The following is a 19,750-nucleotide window of genomic DNA, read 5'->3' on the forward strand; positions in this document are numbered from 1 at the left end:
CTGATTTTAACAGCTATGATCTGAATATGTAAACACACACACATATATATATAATACACACACACACACATATCTATACATACACACATATCTACATATATACACACACACATATATATACATGCACATAGATACATGCAAACACAATATATACTTCATAGTTTGCTCAGTCCTCCAACAGATGACATTGAATCGTACTAAGAATCTGTAAGAATCCTTACTAAGATTCACAGGGCAGTATATCGGGTTGAATGGTACTCCAAAAATTCTATACACCCAGAACCCCAGAATGTGACCTTATTTGATGACGTATCTTTGCAGATATAATCAGTTAAGACAAGGTTATACTGGATTTTGGTGCATCCCAAGTACATTATAAGAAGAGGAGAGGACTCACAGAGACACAGAAAGGAGAAGGCCATGTGGAGATGCAGGCAGAGACTGAAATTACGCAGCTACCAGCCAAGGAATGCCAAGGATTGCCAGAAGCCACCAGAAGCTAGGAAGAGGCAAGGAAGGATTTTTCTGAAGCACTTTCAGAGGAAATATAGCCCTGCTGACACCTCGATTTCAGACTTCTAGGATCCAGAAAGGTCAGAAAATACATTTTGTTGTTTGGAGACACCAAGTTTGTGGCACTTTGTTAAGGTAGCCCTAGATAAATAATACAACACCCAAATGGGTTAACAAGTTCACTTACTTATTTCTAAGGGAGACATTTGAAAAATCAATGAAATTGAGGTAAATTGTGTAAGATCAGTTAGCAGTGTTCCTTAATGAGGCGTTTCTAGTGCCCCTTCATATTATCCCAATACAAGCAGTATGATCCTTATTTTATAAGAATTTGAGAATCAGACCAGATAACTGACTTCCCCCAAAACAAACAGCAGAATACAGAGGAATCTCAGTCTAGAACATAGATCTTTTGCTTATTTTTTAAAGTGATATTTCCATTTTAGGAAGAGAAACTGTCATTATCGTAAGCCCATTGTTCAGGATAAGCATCCCTGTACTTAGGAATCTAGACATAGGCCTTGGGCTCTCACTAATGCACTGACGTATTCTATGGCTAGCCTTAAAAGCTCTGGTCCCCAGGTTTATTGGTTGTACATTTCAATGGTTGGAATCTCCTATCTTAAAGTATTTATGGATTTAAAATTATGTTTCAGGGCACCGGGAAATGTTTCAGACTCGGTACCCAGAGTTAATGGAGGCTCTGACTCCCAACAATAAGAAAAAGGGTTAAAAAATGAGATGTTGGAAACAACTTCCTCTAGTAGAATTCTAGGGCCTTTCCTGGAACAGAAACCAAGCTTCTGGTATAATTCTGATGTAAGGAGATTCAACTTCTGGATCATCCCTGAATTGACATCCCATTAGAATTCAATCTCCTGTTTAATGAACATAGGCAAAGAACACATCAGAAACAAACTGGTTCTGGGCTAACATTTATTTTGGCACTGACCTGCCCTTTTTGGATGGGTTCCTGAGAAAATCTTGGCAGCTGGAAGACTGGGCTGCTGATCTGAGGCCTTTAGTCAATTCTCATCATATTACACTTCACTAGCCTGACCTGGGGCAGTGGGGGTGGGGTGGTGTTCTATAAAGGAGGCTTCCTTATGAATGACAAATATTCGAGCATCTTCTGTACATGGCACTGCACATATCCCTGTAACATATTCATTAGGGATGTGTAGGGCACAGACGCTTTACAATTTATGACATGAAGAATGATCCAATGGTTTTTCCTCAACTGTTCATCTTTGCCACTGTTAGAATCTAAATACTGCATTGCGTTGGCCATTGGCCTGCTCGTATGTGGCATTTTCTTTTATTTTTATACTCAAAGAAATCCTGGGAACTTCCTTTGAGCTCATCGCCTAATTAGGTAAATAAAATCTGCAAACATTTAACAGTTAAACTTCATGAGTAAAAAAATAATAATTCTTGATTTATTCCCTAAATCCCTCCCCTCCCTACACACCCTCCAAATTAGCTCCATTCCCAGTTTTTAGATCCCATGAAATGGTAACAACCATTCACCCAGTTTCTGAGGCCCAAAATCTGAAATAAAATTCGACTCTTTGTCTTTTCTCCCATCCCACCCGCAGCAGCAAGTCTTGTTGTTTCTATCTTCCAAAGGCATCTTGGATTCTTCTAGTTCTTTACTCCTCCAAAATTACCAGGCAACCTGAGCTATCTCATCATTAAACTACTGAATTCATCTTGTCTCTGTTCTTCTTGCTTCCAATTCAAAAATGAAAATTATGTCATGTCAATCCCTCCTGCATAAATGCCCCCACTCCCAACTAAGGACTACATCCAGATTCCTTATTATGGCTTCCAAGATTTTCATGACTGAGCCCTGCTACTGCTTGACTTTACCTCCACCACTCTCTCTCTTGCTTCCTCTGCTGCAGGACAGTAGTCTTTTGCTCTTCCTCTTCAGAAACTTGGCACTGCTTATTTGCTTTGTCTGAAATGTCTTGTCTCACAGGTATTTGCTGCCACCTTTTCACATTCTTTTAGGTGTGCCCCTAAATATCCCTTCTTCAGCAAGTCTTTCTTTGACATTCCTATCTAGAATCATCCCTATCCTACTCATCCTATGTCCCTTAAGCTGTTTTGCTCTTCTGTGGGCTTCAATTTTATTTGTTTATTTATTTATTTTGAGACAGAGTCTCACTTTGTTGCCTATATTTTTCAGTACTCAGAATTTTATTTCTGAGCCTCCACCCCTGAAAATACAGTCTGGAATGCTTGCATCTTAAGCATTTAAACATCCTGTATTTCATCAGATCTTAAGAACTCCCTCATGAGAGTGGAGAAGGGACAGGCTTTTATTCTTTTCTACCTGGCCAGGTATTAGACTCAGAACGTTTGTGTGTGACATGTCGCGATCATGGCTCACTGCAGCCTCAAACTCTCAGGCTCAGGCAATCCTTTCATCTCAGCCTCCCATGCAGCTAGGACTACAGAAACACACCACCACACTTGGCTGATTTTTCCATATTTAGTAGAGACAGGGTTTCTTTATGTTGCCCAGGCTGGTCTGGAACTCCTGAGTTTAAGGGATCCGCCCTCCTTGTCCTCCCAAAGTGTTGGGATTACAGGTGTGTGCCACCACTCCCAGCCTATTTGCTTATAATTCCTCTTCATCATTAGAATACAGACTTTACGAGGATAAGTACTTTTTCTTTTTTTTATTACCAAATTCCCAGTCTCAAGAAACAGAGTGTAGTCCATTGCAAGCATGCAATGAATTATTTGTTGAATGAATGAATGAATCAATGAATGAATGAAGAGATGAGGAGATTCAAACTAATTTGGAGGGTGAAATATGAGCTTATGCAGGCTAAAACTTTGATCCCTGTGATGAATTAGACAGGATAGGATTTTTGCTCTTGGAAATATTTAATCAAAATCTTAAAGGAAAAATAGAAGAGATTTATGAAATAGCCTAATGGATAAGAACAGCATTTCAAAAATATCCAAAAAAACACAGACACAAATTAGCAAATTATGTGCAGCGTTAAGGAGCATCATTATATGAGAAATAATTAGAATTAAGTAATGGAGTTATAATGGATGATTATAACAATAGCTGGTATTTATTGAGGGCTGACAATGTACCAGGAAGTAAACTAAGTATCTCATTTCATCCTCAGAATAACCATTTGAAGGTGGACAATTGCATTACCATCTTAAATATTTTATTTTAATATTTACAGCATCCCTGCAAGATAGATATCCTGGCTAACATGGTGAGACCCCGTCTCTACTAAAAATACAAAAAATTAGCTGGGCATGGTGGTGGGCGACTGTAGTCCCAGCTATTTGGGAGGCTGAGGCAGGAGAATGGTGTGAACCTGGGAGGTGGAGCCTGCAGTGAGCCGAGATCGCGCCACTGCACTCCAGCCCGGGCGACAGAGCAAGACTCCGTCTCCAATAAAAAAAAATAAAAAAAAAGAAAGATAGATATTATCTCCATTTTACATAAGAAAAGCTAACTTAACCCAGTTAGCTGACAAGTGAAAAAGCTAGAATGCAAACCCAGTCTGACTTCGAAATCTTTGTTTTTAAACATGTCATTCTACTTCCATTTCGATAACCTGGAACACCAATTATAGATTTAAATAAGAGGACAATGTACAAGTTACTAGCACTGACCATGGGCTTAGAGTTCCATTGCTTGACTTTCAATTGATACAAATCTGTGGTCATTTCCTTCCAGAAATGAGTGACAACATCTCAGCTTTGACTTTAACAGTTACAATTAGAAGCAGTAATTGCTTGTCATAGGCTTAAAATCTTTCTATTTTAACTCATGGTAATCTCCACTCCCTGCAGAATAGCCTGTGATCAGAAATTCTGTCCCAACTCAACTCCTCATTGCATGGGATCTTGGGTTCCCCCAAGGAGGAAAGATTGGGCAATTAAAGTAACATAATGTAAGAACATTGGAGTTAAAGAAAAATAGCTAAAGTCATATTATTGACCTTTTATGTAACATGTAAAATTCACCATATATTACAGCAGGTAGAATATAACCTGCAGTTAAAAGAATCCATAAAATAGTACAGTAATTTAAAAGGGACTTTTACTTAATTTTGGTAGAGTGTTATACCAGATAATTTCTAAAATATACTAAAATATTTTATACTAAAAGACAATATGGTTTGCGCATCAAATTATATCTGCATTAGATTATGCACTAATTACATACTGAAACTATGTAACACTAACTTTAAGTTAAAAAAAGGAAATAGGGCCAGGCACGGTGGTTCACACCTGTAATCCCAGCACTTTGGGAGGCCGAGGTGGGCAGATCATGAGGTCAGGAGTTCAAGACCAGTCTGGCCAACATAGTGAAACCCCGTCTCTACTAAAAATACAAAAACTTTGCCAGGTGTGCTGGTGTGCGCCTGTAGGGAGGTTGAGGCAGGAGAATCACATGAACTCGGGAGGTGGAGGATGCAGTGAGCTGAGATCACACCACTGCACTCCAGCCCGGGCAACAGTGCAAGATTCCATCTCAAAAAAAAAAAAAAAAAGAGAGAGAGAAAGTAAATTTGATTCCACAGTATTATTTAGGTCCATTTATTTTATAGGTATATTTTCATCAAAAATAGTATCCCTAACTTCTCTGAAGATTTGTGTCCCCTCCAAAATTTCATGTTGAAATTTAAACCGCAATGCAAATATTTTAATAATCTTTTAAAAGATGATTAGGCCATGAGGACTCTACCCTCATGCAGAGATTAGTCCTTATAAGAGGGCTAGAGGAAACAGCTAGCTCCTCTGTTTTGTCCTACCATTTCTTCCACCATGTGAGGACACAGCATTCATACCCTCTGGAAGATGAAGCAGCAACAAGGCCCCATCTTGGAAGCAGAGACCAGCCCTCGCCAGATACCAAACCTGCTTAATCTCAGACTTCCCAGTCTCCAGAACCACGAGCAATACATTTCTATCCTTTATAAATTACACAGTGCCAGGTGTTTTGTTATAGCAGCAGAAACAGACAAAGAAAGAAATTTCTGCCCTTATTTTATTTTCTATCCCAAGCATGTCTAAAAGCCTGGACACATAGTTGGTGCTCAATAAATACTTACGAACTGCATAGAAAAATATGCTCTAAAGATGAGGGAGTGCTTCAATACATATGTGATTAAAATGCCTTATTCCTTTCTATCTTTACTTTTTCTTAGCAGTGTTCATCAGCTCTCCATCAAAGCAGTTGCCTAAAGCAGCTCAGCTCATATCCTTGGAGTAGTGTCATTCAGCTGCACCAGCATGATGACAATATCCCCATAGATGTTCATGCTGGCTTTTGCTCTAATTCGGCTTAGCAAACCAACTGCTTTCACGTTTAATAGGGTATATAACCAAACCAGGCGATTAAACCCAAATCAGATCTACTTAGGGAACCTCTTTCTCCTAGTTGACCATGCTGCCTGAAAACCAATAATTATAATGACACTTTCTTATCCCCTTTCCTACACTCCCTTACGTCTACCTATGAGAAGTTAGCTTTCTTTCTATGTAATTTCTCATGGAGCAGATAAATTTTCTAGATGTTTGGTTATACCAACTGAAGAAGCCTGAATCATACTGTGTGCTCAAAAGAAAAGAGAAACTAAGAGAGCCAGCAGAAGCTTCTTAGGGAAATTACACTTATGATATACCACTGTTTAACCCAAGCAACTAGTAAGCTATGTCCTTCACTTTCAGTTGAACTTCGGAAGATACTTACATATTTTTCCAGGTAGCGGATTTTTAATGTGATTAACTAAATTAAGTAAATAAACAGCATATCTTCATGTCTAGATTCTCTGGCCTTTAAAAAGTCATGTCTATTAATTTAGCACATATTTAACTTTTTTGCTTTGAACAAAACTGAACAATTTTATTCAGGGAGATGAAAAAAAGCTGTTTTTAGTGAATTCTATTAAAAGTTGTTTCCACTAGACTACCAGTTCGTTGAGAGTTAGGACCATTTCTGACTTGCTTTTGTATCCTCATTTATCAGCATAGTGCCTAGACTGCCGCTGTCTGAGAGAACTTTCTGAAATAATGGAAATGTTTTCTGTGATCTCCAATACGGTAGCCAGTACTCATCTATGAATTCATGAGATGTGGCTCACAAGACAGATAAGTTGAATTTTTGGTTTTTAATTTTATTTAAAGTGCTACTAAGCAGTTGGAATAGGGCTGTTGTGACTGACAAACTGAATTTTAAATTTTATTTTATTTCAATACTTTTAAATTTAAATAGACAAATGTGGCTTGTGGTTACTGTACTGGAAACTGTAGGTCTAGAACTTAGCACAAAATAAATATTTTTAAATGAATGAAGAAAGAACACAGTGACTCACATTTGCTTTGAAGTCTTCTAGAGGTGATTAAACAACCCATCATCTCAAGCCTACCTCTAATCCTTCCACTAATATATGTCATTATCAAAGACATCATACCTAGCCTAATTGGCCATTAAATCCAAACGAATTCCTTAAGCCTTTGGTCACAGAGGATACTAAACCATAAGTTTTTAACGTTCCCCATCTCTTATTTATAATAGCTGAAAACATTTTTTTTATATCCAGAGACTTTCAAAATAATGTATTTGTATGCTACCAAAAAAGATGTAATGCCAGTGATTATCTTTACTTCTTTCCATTATTTATGTCTGGCCATGTATGGGATCAGACAACTGAATTGTTGTCAAGTGGACAGGTTCGCCATAGTGGTCATCTCAATTATTTATTCAAATCTCAATGCGGTGCAGTTAATAGTTGTCAATCAAGTGACAAAAGTAATGAGCTAGACAGCGCTGTGATCAACTTAGTTTGCTTAGTTTATGTAACCATCCTTAAATAAATATAACTGATATTTTATATCTTTCCCAAACTGGATTCTACCAGCATCAACGAACCAATGACAGCCAAGTGTCACGTAACAATGTTTTGATCAGCAGCAGCCCAAATATACCAAGGTGGTCCCATAAGAATATAATGAAGTTGAAAAATTTCTATCGCCTAGTGACACCTTTCCATCATATGATTCTAATGCAATGCATTACCTTTTCTATGTTTAGATATGCTCAGATGTACAAATATCTACCACTGTGTTATAATTGCCTACAGTATTCAGTACCGTCACATGCTGTACAGGTTTGCAGCCTAGGAGCGACAGGCTATACCATATAGCCTAGGTGTGCAGTAGGCTCTACCATCTAGGTGTGTGTAAGACACTATGATGTTCTCAGAAAAATGAAATCAATTAATGATGCATTTCTTGGAATGTATATCCTTCCTTAAGTGACACATGGCTTTATTTATAAAATGGCAATGCTGTGATACATTTTAAGGGATAATGTAGCACTTTCTGTTCATAAGACTTCAAAATTTAGACAAGCCAATCTATAACAGCCTGCCAAATGCTAAGGAGAGGTTAATTAGGGAGAAAGTAACAGAGTATGTAAATGCGCTAACTGTATAATGATCAAGCTAGTTCTAAACTATAAATGAGGTATTATATTAGCCTTATTTACCCAAGTGATTACCCTGGTGAGTAACCTACTTTGTTTGTAAATGTAGAGCAGTTGAAATTATGTTATTTGATCCTGTTGGGTCAGGGAGCTTTTTTTTTTTTTTTAATTGAGATGCCAGGCAAGAACCAGTGGCTGCCCATGTGTTATCATACTTTGTTTTTTGCAACTTAGGAAGAAGAGGAATAAATGATACTCCCATTTATAGTTCAGGAAACTGAGGTATCAATGATTGACAAACTTGCTCTAGGATACAGGTAGTAATGTTCAGAGACATTATTTGAACTTCTCTGTTCTTTTCCTAACAACCATATAAGTAGAGCCCTATTAGAATTATTAAAATCTCAAGAAGGAGGAAAGAAGCAAATATGGCTATTCCTCTAGATAATATATTCTAAAGTCACTCAGCTTGGTGGGTTGCTTTCACTCATTTTTTTAGGGTAAAGAATATAATAGACTAAGAATATTACTTACAACTCTTAAATATAAAAGAGTTTTGTAGATAATTGAGTTGTGGTCTTGCAAATAGGCTTCCCATTCTAACTCAAGCCCTGAAGCTAGTATGTGGTCCATTTTAACATCCTTTATGATTAAACTGCCTTAACAGGATCTTAACGGACTGCAAATAATAATTCAAGAAATCTCCACATGTGGTGTGAAAAGATTAGACAAGTCTTAAGCAGACAGGGACTTAAATCCTGGCTGATAATATGGTAGAGAAATTATATACCATAAAGGCAGGGGAGAATGGGCAAGGGTTTAGCAAAGGAAGATAGCATCAGAGGACACAAACCTTCATATAAATCAAGCCTTTCTATTTCGAGCAATTATTTCATAAACTGGATCTTGGGCTGTTGATCTCTTTAAATGATTACTACAAAATGTATGCACTTTTAGAAACAGTTGCTGGCTGATTTATATTTCAGACATATTTTCCATCAGTTTTATTTTTTGTGAATATGGTTTGTATAATAGAGTTGATATTTTCAAATAATATGAAAAACTTGAAATTCAATTTGTATACAAGCTATGTAATTTTAGTGTACAGTTACTACATCACATTTGGAAAACATTGATAAAAGCAGCAACAAAATGCATACTCAGCCGAGACCCATTTTCAAAAGATAAGATCATTTTGTCAGAAAAGAAATATTGATGAAAACATTTTCTTTAACCTGATCTTGCCTCTAAATTCTGATAGTCTAGCGAAGTAATAAAACCAGCCCTCGCATTTTCTCTTAAGGGCAGAAAGATGGGCTTATAACAAAGAGGGAAGGATGGTGGGAAGGAGGCAGGGAGGAAGGGAGGAAGGAATGGGAAAGGAAAGGAATCATAGGATCTCTGGTATATTCCATCTTCTTCAGTAATTGGTGTCTTATTGAGCGGGCTTGGAGAAGATGAAGTAAGTGCTCCTTATCCTAGAAATACTTTCAAATTGCCAAAATGGCATTTTATGTTACCAACAGAAGATAAAATGCACATGCAATGACTATCACTCATGATAATATAATTTATTTATTCTAATGTCTGTAAGAAAGATGGCAAGTGAGTTTAACAATACTCAATATACATGAATTGAAGGAATTGGCTAACTCTTTTGCACATGTAAAGGATATTCTGAATGTCTTGTTTATGCAGGATACTTGATTCCTAACTACTTATCTACTCAATAAGGGATGAATTATCCAGTGGCAATGTTCAATGAAACAGAATCAAATCACAGTGCAAATAAACAATGATCTGCAAAGGTATCCTTATTCCATATATTGGTAAGAAAATGGGTAATTTAATAGAACAATGCTGTTACTAAAGGCCAAAATATGGTTAGCATTCTAAGGCGGTTATTGCTGCCATTAATCAAAAAAATTCATGGCTGCATCATGTTTCTAAAGCAGAAAGGTTCTTCATTTTCATTTCTTAGAGAATAGAATTTATATGTGACAACAATACCAACAATCAACATGTTTTATTCAATTAGGCTTTTGTTATTTTATACCTTATCATTTACGCTAATTGTTAAGCAAAGTAAATGCTTACAGAGACTTGGGTCCAGTGAGGTGCTCTGCACAAATTTTTCACACTGCTTTCTGAATGGGAAGGAATGTGTGATATATAAAGCATAGATGTGGCTGTCACTGTAACTGGATTACAAGACTGATTTGAGGAGGTGGATGCAGTATGATCTGGGCATAAGGAATTAACTAGGTTATATGCTGCAGCCATCACAGGTCATGGGCCCAGGAACAAATCCGTGACTCAGATTGTTTGTATCCATTTACCAAATTCTTATAAGTTCCCCTACTTGAGTTGTTTTGTTATTGTTACATAGTTAAAATATTTGCTTCCGCCCAAATCTGCTGAGATCCATAAATACTGCTGCTTTATTACTCACGTATGCTTTTCTAACATTCTAACATGCCTCGTGCAGCCTGGAACAGTGTTAGGAACATAATAAATGTTCATTAAACATACTTATGAATTGAGTTATGTCATTGTTTGTGTTTTACAAAGTTAAGGCCATATGTGGGATACAAAAAATCATTATTCTTTTTAACTTAATTATATTAAAATAGCAGAATATATTGTATCATTATATTATAGTTTTTATTTTTTTTAATTTTTATGGAATGAGTGTTGTTAGCCAGTGTCAAAAAGGAAAATACTTTACAGTCCCTTGGCTTGGGAATCATGGTGTTAAAAAAAAAAAAAGTAAAATTTTAAAACATTGAAAATTGCTTTCTTAAGTTGAATGCTTAGAAACAATAGTATTGATCAAAGAAAAAAAAATGCTCATTCTTACAAAGGAAGGCTAACCAATCAGGATTTTTATCAGAAATGCAATGTAATCATGACTAGTCAGCTCTGAAAAGTACAGTATAACACTTTTACGATAATTTTAGCACTAGGAGATGAAAAATTCAGATAATCCAAGGAGATTTGATCTTTTGAAAATGAGCATGCTTTTAAAGTTAGTTCCAATGTTGGAAAATTTACCAAGGACGTCTTTAAGGAATTTTTCAAGAGTTTTTAAACTGTTGACCTATCTACCACATGACATATACCATATATAGTGTGTGTGTATTATATATATGTAAAACCTAATTTGTTTTTAATCAAAAACATGAAATAGTCATAAAAGTTATTGATTTTACATAGATCATCTATGAAGAGAAAGTCAGTAAAGCAATTGAAGACTCAAATGTTGGGCCGGGCGCGGTGGCTCATGCCTGTAATCCTAGCACATTGGGAGGCCGAGGCGGGGAGATCACTTGAGGTCAGGAGTTCGAGACCAGCCTGGCCAAAATGGTGAAAGCTCGTCTCTACTAAAAATACAAAAATTAGCTGGGAGGCGGAGGTTGCAATGAGCCGAGATTGTGCCACTGCACTCCAGTCTGGGCAACAGAGTGAGACTCTGTCCCAAAAATAAAAAAAGAAGATTGAAATGTTATGTTAATATAGACATTATAAAGGGGAAATTGGCATTGTTTAGTGATTTAAATCAGTACCGCAACAAAACATTGCCCAGAACAGAAACCTGGGAGCAGGACCAGCTCATAGGCAGCAAAGGGTGAAGTTGTGCAAGGCCTAATGTTCTGCTGTAGCCATCCCATAATCTTAATAATTTTTAACAATGTGCCCCTGTGTTTTTATTTTGCAAACAGAAATTATTTGGGTCCTACAAATTATCATTATGCCTGGGGGCCTGCATTTCCAAATAATTGTCTGGAACCTCAACATGACTATGCTTTTGAAGTTGTTGAGGTTTTATTTTTGTGAGGCAAATATTTGTAGTACTTGTGCAACTTAGCCCTCTTCCCTCCCTTCAGTTAATACTTTATTCCAGTTTGTTATCATCTTGTCTCTGTAGCCCTGGTCAAGTGAAAGAATGGATGGAGATTCTGTCGAAAATGCACTCAGACTGTGTCTCCTGCTTTCTCTTTTTCAACATGCTGATTTAAACCAACCAAGAAGTGATAAAATACAAAGATTACTCTCTCACAATCACCAGTTAAAATATTTCCAATCTCTACTTCACCTTATTCCCAAAATACAAGAGGTGATTTTGATATACCTCTTTAGTTTCATGTAAAATGAACAAGAAATCAAAATATCATTATAAATTTTGTTATATATAAAGGAAATAGGTACAGTTAGGTGTTTAACATAAGGCGGCTTGTTAACAAGTAGCTATGCATTTCATTTTAAATTGCAATTTTTTTTTAATGTGAAACAAAACAAATTTGGCGAATGGCTCATCAGCAACTAATCTTTTCAAAAAACATTAGAAATGCACAAGAAAACCAAAATTTTGTCAGGTACAGAAATAGTTTTCGATATGTAATTTTGGAGCTCTTCCTTTATCAAAGTAGAAATCATTGAATTATACGTTGGTCAAAGAACATTCAGCTGCTTTACTTTGTAGGAAAAAAAAATAAAAAAGCTGAATCTAGTGATTCAACGTAGAGGAGAGTGAGATTATCCAATAGAGGTTATCTCTCATATTCCTCAAGTCTCCATTTGCTTTTAGTAGTTTTTCAGTGCATGCGGTGTGTGTTTAAGCTTTTGAATTAGTCCCTGGATTTAGAAGTTGTATGCTATTGTTCTTTTACCTTTGATGTTACACTTTTACTAACTCAAAAAATCTGAAAATTCAACAGAGGAGGCTGAAACCCAATGATGATGATAAAATACTGTCAGGCAGAGTAAATCACTTTCTTAGAAATGAATATGTAGACTGCATGGATATATTAGGCCCTTATAGAGGTTAATTTGCCATTATGGTATGTGGCCTAAGTGAAGAGGCCATTCTATTTACAAGTTATCTTACTTTTAAAAGTCCTTGAGTTATATAGGTTACTTAAAAGAAAAATTGTTATTCCATTTTGTCACCTCACAAAGGTTCTGTGAAAGAATTCAAGGATATTGCAGAGGAAAATAAACACTTTCAAAATGTGGCCCGTTCCTTTTCATACTCACACTCAGGCTGTGTGGCCACCTTGATGGGTTGAGAACTCTCTCCCGGTCCCCATTCATTGTAAGCCACAACTCGAAAGGTGTACATGGCTTCTGGCTTCAGGTTTCCCACAGTGAGCTGAAGGGACCCAGGCTGTGTTGTATTCAATGCTCGTTCCCTGAGAAATCAAAGTTGCAGAGAAAGATTATTCCAAAAAGAATACCTTCAGCCAAAATCTGTATTTGATATGCAAGAGTAGTGAGGTGAACCAAAAGGTTGCTCACTCATCTAATGTTGACTCTGGGACATAATTCAAGAACTCAGACTTTCTATTGAAAATAAACTAATTGGAAGGACCTACAAATAAATGTTGCAAGGATTCTGGGGAGTTTAAGATTATGTCATTCTCCATGAAACTTGCAAACTAAAGTCTTTTTCCTCGACACTTTACAATTTGGAATTCAAAACCCATGAAAAACAAGGAGCTATTAAAATAAGGAGAAACATCTGGAATGTAGACAGGAAGATGGGTTTTGTAAACATCCGGCTAATGACAGAAATCAAGGTTTCAATTATTCCACAAATCGGTCTTTGTCAGTATTGCCAACAAATGCATTTATGCATTTTCTCTCATTGTATGAAAGGAAAACGCAGATGCTAAGTGTTCTATGTATGGAGCCTGAGTCCCTGTGGTTACTTTAAGTGCAATTAGTGAAAGGAAGTAGATTCCTTCCTGCGTGAAGAGAAACTGTAACATATGCCTGTTTGCCTTGCTCTTCAAGCCACGTCTCTATGTGTTCAATATCAATACGTTTATCAACTAAAAACTTCCTTAGTGTTGCAAACTTAATCTACTGATCATGGTTGCATTTATAGTGCATATTAAAAGACGACAAACCCTTTGGATATGGATGCTGACATTTTAGAAATGATAACTATTGAAGTATTCTTTAAGGACACACATGATTCTGGACCTTCTGAACATTCTAGATATCCTCATTGGAACTTAACATATAGCTGATTGAACTGAGTGAAGAAGGGACTTCCTCTAAGCTTCTCAATTGTTTCTCAAGGTTTCTATATCTAGATAACATCTCTTGCTTCTCAGTGGAATTATATGTACACTTTAATTTTGCCATTCAGATATGTTTTGGTTTTGGACATATTTAAAATGAAATATCTTTTTCTGCCAGGGAAAATTAGATTTTCAAAAAGTAAAAGTTCTAAGTGCATGAATGATGATGATTCCTACGCATATCTACACTTTTAATATGACTAATGGCAGAGACTGGCTGGCTTATCCTCAAACCCGAAATTTCTTCTTCACGTACTAGACCATATTTTCCAGCTTCCCTGAAGTCTAGTTGAGGCCATGTGACTGAGTCTCATCAAGAGGTTGAGTGTATGTGATGTGATGTGTGCTGATTCCAGGCCTGGCTTAAAATAAACCGCACATGGGTAATTCACCATGTTCTCTTCCTTCACCTGTTGTCTTGAGGTAGGGAAGCATGATGACCTTAGAAGCCATATGGGTGATGATGGAACAATCAACATTTGTAATAATTCTAGAGAAGAGCTTGGAAAAGAACTGACAATTAGTAACATCCCTTCCATACCTCATAGAGTCAGAAATAGTTCTGAGCCATTATATATTTTAGGGCTTATTTGTTATAGGGGTTAGCATTATTTTATCTAGCACTGCTAGTATTTAAAATATGCACCCTGAGTGGTTGCCAGGAGCTAAGTGATGGAAGAACGGGACGTCAGTGTTTAATAGGTAAAGAATTTTAATTGGAAACAATGAAAAATTCTGTGGACAGATGGTGGTGATGGTAGCACAACAAAGTACATGCACTAATATCATAGAACTGTACACTTACAAATAGTTAAAATTGTAAAATGAATGATATGTTTTACAATAGAGAAAAAGCACCCTGTATGAATCTGGATATAGCCTGAAGTTTAGGTATTCTTTTAGAAGTGCAGTATGAAGTTTCTGGAAGGCTGAATTCTGACTTCTAGGAGAGTAGTGGTCTGAATGAGATTCAATAGTAATCTAAAGTAGGTAAGGCTAAGAAATATGGAACAATGCTCCCATTTGCCACATACCACACTGCCATATTCCACCATACTAAGATCATTTAGGTCAGCAAGTGGATTTTTAAAAGCAAATCCTCATAATAGAATTGTATGCCTTGTTGTATATAGCTCAAAGAGATTGAGTACATGGAGATGGGGATTTTTGCTTATTTATTTTTTTTTAGCAGAAGAATTTTTATACCCAGTACCTCAGGTAGCTTACTGATATAGATAGGGCGGTTTTGTTATCATTATTTTACATATAGAAAGTGAGATTTAGAAAAGGCCTCACAGTTAGTGGGTATCACACTTGAGAATGAAATCTGGAACTTCATCGTCTAAATCTAGTATTGATATCACTCAACAATAGTGGAAAAATAAGGAACTTCTTTGGATCACGGGAACTTTGGGTAAAAGACATGAGGTCCTATAAGGAAAAAGGGGACAATGAGCACTCAGAGACTGCTGAGAGGATGAATTTGTCTATCATCTGCTGTCAATCATTTCATAGCATTTTTTCTAGACCTTCGAGCAACATTGTTATCAAAGGTCAGATTTGCCTATCAAACACCTTGGGTATCTATAAGGAAGGACAGCTTTCATAATTGACTTTATTCTTACAAATACTAAATAAATTGGATGAAATAACTGTGTTCTAAGTCATGCTGGCCATAACCCTTTGAACAGGTATTCTTCTGTACTTTAATTTTATTTTTAAATTAATTTCATTATTTTAGATTCTGGGGTACATGTGAAAATGTGTTACATGGGTATATTGTGTGATGCTGAGGTTTGAGGTATGATTGATCCTGTCATGACCAGGTAGTAAGTATAGTACACAATAGTTTTTCAACCCTTGCCCTCCTGCCTCCCTCCTATCTCACATTCCCATGTCTACTGTTGCCATCTGTATGTCCCTGACTGAGTACTCAGTGTTAAGCTCCTACTTATAAGTGAGAACATGTAGTATTTGGTTTTCTGTTCCTGCATTAATTTATTTAGGATTATGGCCTCCAACTGCATCCATGTTGCTGCAAAGGAAGTGATTTCATTCCTTTTTATGGCTGCACAGTATTCCATGGTGTATATGCACCATATTTTCTTTATCCAGAATATATGAGTGCATGGATGTTTTTGTTAGAATTATTTAATTTATTTTGGATATATACCAGTTAATGGGATTGCTGGGCTAAATTGTGGATCTGTTTTAAGTTCTTTCAGGAATCTCCTAATTGCTTTCCATAGCGCCTAAAGTAATAAATTTACATTTCTGCCAACAGTGTATATGCATTCCCTTTTCTCTGCAGCCTCGCCAGCATCTATTGTTTTATTTATTTGTTTATTTTTTAGTAATAGCCATTCTGACTGATGTGGAATGGTATCTCATTTTGGTTCTGATTTGCATTTCTGATGATTAGTGATGTTGAGCACTTTTTTCATATGTTTGTTGGCTGTTTGTATGTGTTCTTTTGAGAAGTATCTGTTTACGTCTTTTGCTGAACAGGTATACTTTAAAGGAAAGAGAGGCAAGAAAATTTGGACATGTCCAGGTAAAAATGTCCAAGATCATGAAATGAAAATATCACTTACATATAAAAGAGGATGTTGGACTTCATAATTGGGAAGATTTAATAATCTCCACTGGCCTCCAAAAATTATCCAAAATTAATAATTCATAAAAAAATTATATATAAACATATTCATTGATATGGACAAGTCATACTTTCTCAGTCTTACATAAAGTATAAATAAAGCATCTTTAGAAAATGCTTCCATGGTTTTGATCTGTAAAATAGAACCCAGGCAAATGCATTATGCTTGCTATGTAAATACACCTCCAAGACAACTCTGTGGTTTAACCTCTAATCACCTGCTGGTTCTGCCCTGGGTTGACCACTGGTTTCCACAATGCAGGCTCTTAGTGGTTTTAAACCATGGTTTAATCTAACCATTTCAATTTTATGTGCCACTTTCCAGAAATCTGCTTATCATATCAAAGGGAGTTTGCATCTAAACACTATGTAGGCCAGCCATGGTGGCTCACGCCTGTCATCCCAGCACTTTGGCAGGCCAAGGCGGGCAGATCACTTGAGGCCAGGAATTCAAGACCAGCCTGGTCAATGTGGTGAAGCCCTCTCTCTAGTAAAAATACAAAAATTAGCCAGGCATGGTGGCAGGTGCCTGTAATTCTAGCTACTCGGGTGGCTGAGGCATAAGAATCGCTTGAGCCCAGAGGCAGAAGTTGCCATGAGCTGAGATCATACCATTACACTCCAGCCTGGGTGACAGAGTAAGACGTTGTTAAAAACAACAACAACAACAACAAAGAAAACACCTCAAAACCCTATGTAGACTATGGAGTAAGTAGTTCAGGACTGGGGTAAGTCAGGGGGACTGTTTCTAGCCTTCACATTAAACTTTCTGAGACCCAGATTTCTCAAGTACAACATATGTGCTATAAAAATGTTTGTATCACAATGTCTGAAAGAAATGAAATGCTGTAGGTCAAATATCTAAAGCAAAATACATGGCACCTGATACTTAATATGGATTATGCAATAATGGCAGTCACTGCTATTATTTTATAATAACAAAATACCACCACAACTTCATAAGAAATAAATCCTATTGTGTCCAAGAAGAGGACTTTTCCACAAAGTATTTAAAACCAGGAATCTGAGGACATAAATTAATGAGAGATACAATCATATAGAAAAAAGCTACATAGATAGGTTTCACTGACCTTGGGGCCTGCTCCCCACCCCCAAAAAAATCTTTACTGATATTTTCTATCATATTAATTTTCTTTGCAAAGATAAATCAAAACAAAAAGAGTGAGCATAACTACAGACACTGAACAAGTTCCAAAAATGAAAATAATCATTTTTAAAGGGCTGGAAACTTTGCTCTATGAGGGACACTGAGAAGAAACAGGAGTTCCCTGAGTTCCACAGTCTTGATAGTCTTATGGTATCTGATGTCCCCACTGGTGGCTGAGTGTCTGCTGCCAAACTGCTGTGTGGCTTCCCTGGGTTTTAATGGGGTGACATCAAATTGCTAACATTATACAAAAGCATATTGAGAAAGTGGTATTTCCTGCCATGCTGTCCTTCACAGATTTGTTCAGTTCTAGCCCCAAGGATTCCCACAAAGTTTTTAATCACTCTTTCCAGGCTTTAATAGCTATAAACAAAACATAGCAAACCATTTCCCAACAAGTAAGTAACATCTGAGTTTGGAAGGGCAGTTTATTACGTGGGATTTCTCTGGTTCCACTATAGGCCAACACTAGCCACCTAAAGTAAATTTTCCATGAAGCGGTAATTAAGGATTTCCTCTCTGCTCACTGTAGTCCATACTCCTCTGTAAATGGGCAGATAAGCACACTGGGTTCTGAAGAGAAGACAACAGTGAATATGAGAAGTTTACTCAATTTTTGGGTAAACTTGGATTGTTCTGCCTCTCACTGCGGGCAGGGACAGCCGGGCGCGATGGCTCACGCTTGTAATCCCAGCACTTTGCGAGGCCGAGGCGGGCGGATCACGAGGTCAGGAGATCGAGACCACGGTGAAACCCCGTCTCTACTAAAAATACAAAAAAATTACCCGGGCGTGTTGGCGGGCGCCTGTAGTCCCAGCTACTCGGAGAGGCTGAGGCAGGAGAATGGCGTGAACCCGGGAGGCGGAGCTTGCAGTGAGCCGAGATTGCGCCACTGCACTCCAGCCTGGGCGACAGAGCGAGACTCCGTCTCAAAAAAAAAAAAAAAAAAAAAAAAGCGGCAGGGACCCCAAGCCTCCTCCCTCTCAGTGATGTTCTCTCCTATGAATCTGAAGACATAATTACCCTTCAAATATGCAGAACTCAGAATCATAATCTGTAACACCAGACGGATTGTCAGACAAAGCTTCTTCACTTCATTCCTTTCCCCCTAAATTGGCAATGTGGGGGAGTTAAGCCAAATTCAGGATAAGTCGGTTGAAGTAAAGGAATCAAGTCACTTGTGCCTGCGTGAATCTATTCACTGTAAATTTACTCAATGAAGATTCACATAGAGCATCAAATACACTAAGTCTGATTCCTCATGCTAAAAAGTTTGTAGACAACTTGTCCACTTTGACTTTTACGAGGAGGCTATAAGAAGAGTTAATAAGAAGCAATGATTTTTTGTGAATGCTAGTTTTAAGAACTTTGAGTTAACCTGGTTAAAGTGTCTTGGAAAATAACTGTTTCTATTCTAAAAGCATACAGTTTGACGCACTAACAATAATGTTGCTGCTTTACTGAGATCAGTCCCTGTAACTCTTAAGCACTGACATCTTTTGAAGCACGAAGTCAAGCATGGCAACATGGGATGCACCCTTGTGCAATTTATACTGAGACCTAATTCTGGGTAGAGTATATTCTCCTGTGCCTAGAACTGGTCCCTGCTTTAGTTGGTACTTAAATGTACTGCATTACAATAATAGCTTTTTCTAGCATTTTGCCATTAGTCTTCTCGATTTTTCTATCATCTATTGACAAAGATACCCTTTTAACACACATAACCTGTCAACTCCATGCCCACAACCTTATGCTAGCTGCCATTCTAGGTTAATATGATCTCACCTCCATGGAACAAGGTTCAAAGACCTTCACAATGTGGCCCAAATCTTTGCACAGTCATCTGC

General features: G+C 37.2%; 1 protein-coding gene across 3 annotated transcripts in view; it reads right to left on the reverse strand.

Annotated features, from left to right (window-relative positions):
• DCC (DCC netrin 1 receptor) overlaps positions 1-19,750 on the reverse strand; it is a 1,201,126-nt gene that overhangs the window by 338,086 nt on the left and 843,290 nt on the right. For all 3 annotated transcript variants that reach the window (XM_032152264.2, XM_058438331.1, XM_058438332.1), the window contains exon 9: positions 13,028-13,182. In XM_032152264.2, coding sequence (XP_032008155.1) covers positions 13,028-13,182 — 155 coding nt within the window. The remainder of the gene's footprint in view (positions 1-13,027; positions 13,183-19,750) is intronic.

Source organism: Hylobates moloch, unplaced genomic scaffold (genome assembly GCF_009828535.3).
Source record: "Hylobates moloch isolate HMO894 unplaced genomic scaffold, HMol_V3 SCAFFOLD_5, whole genome shotgun sequence".
NCBI lineage: Eukaryota > Metazoa > Chordata > Mammalia > Primates > Hylobatidae > Hylobates > Hylobates moloch.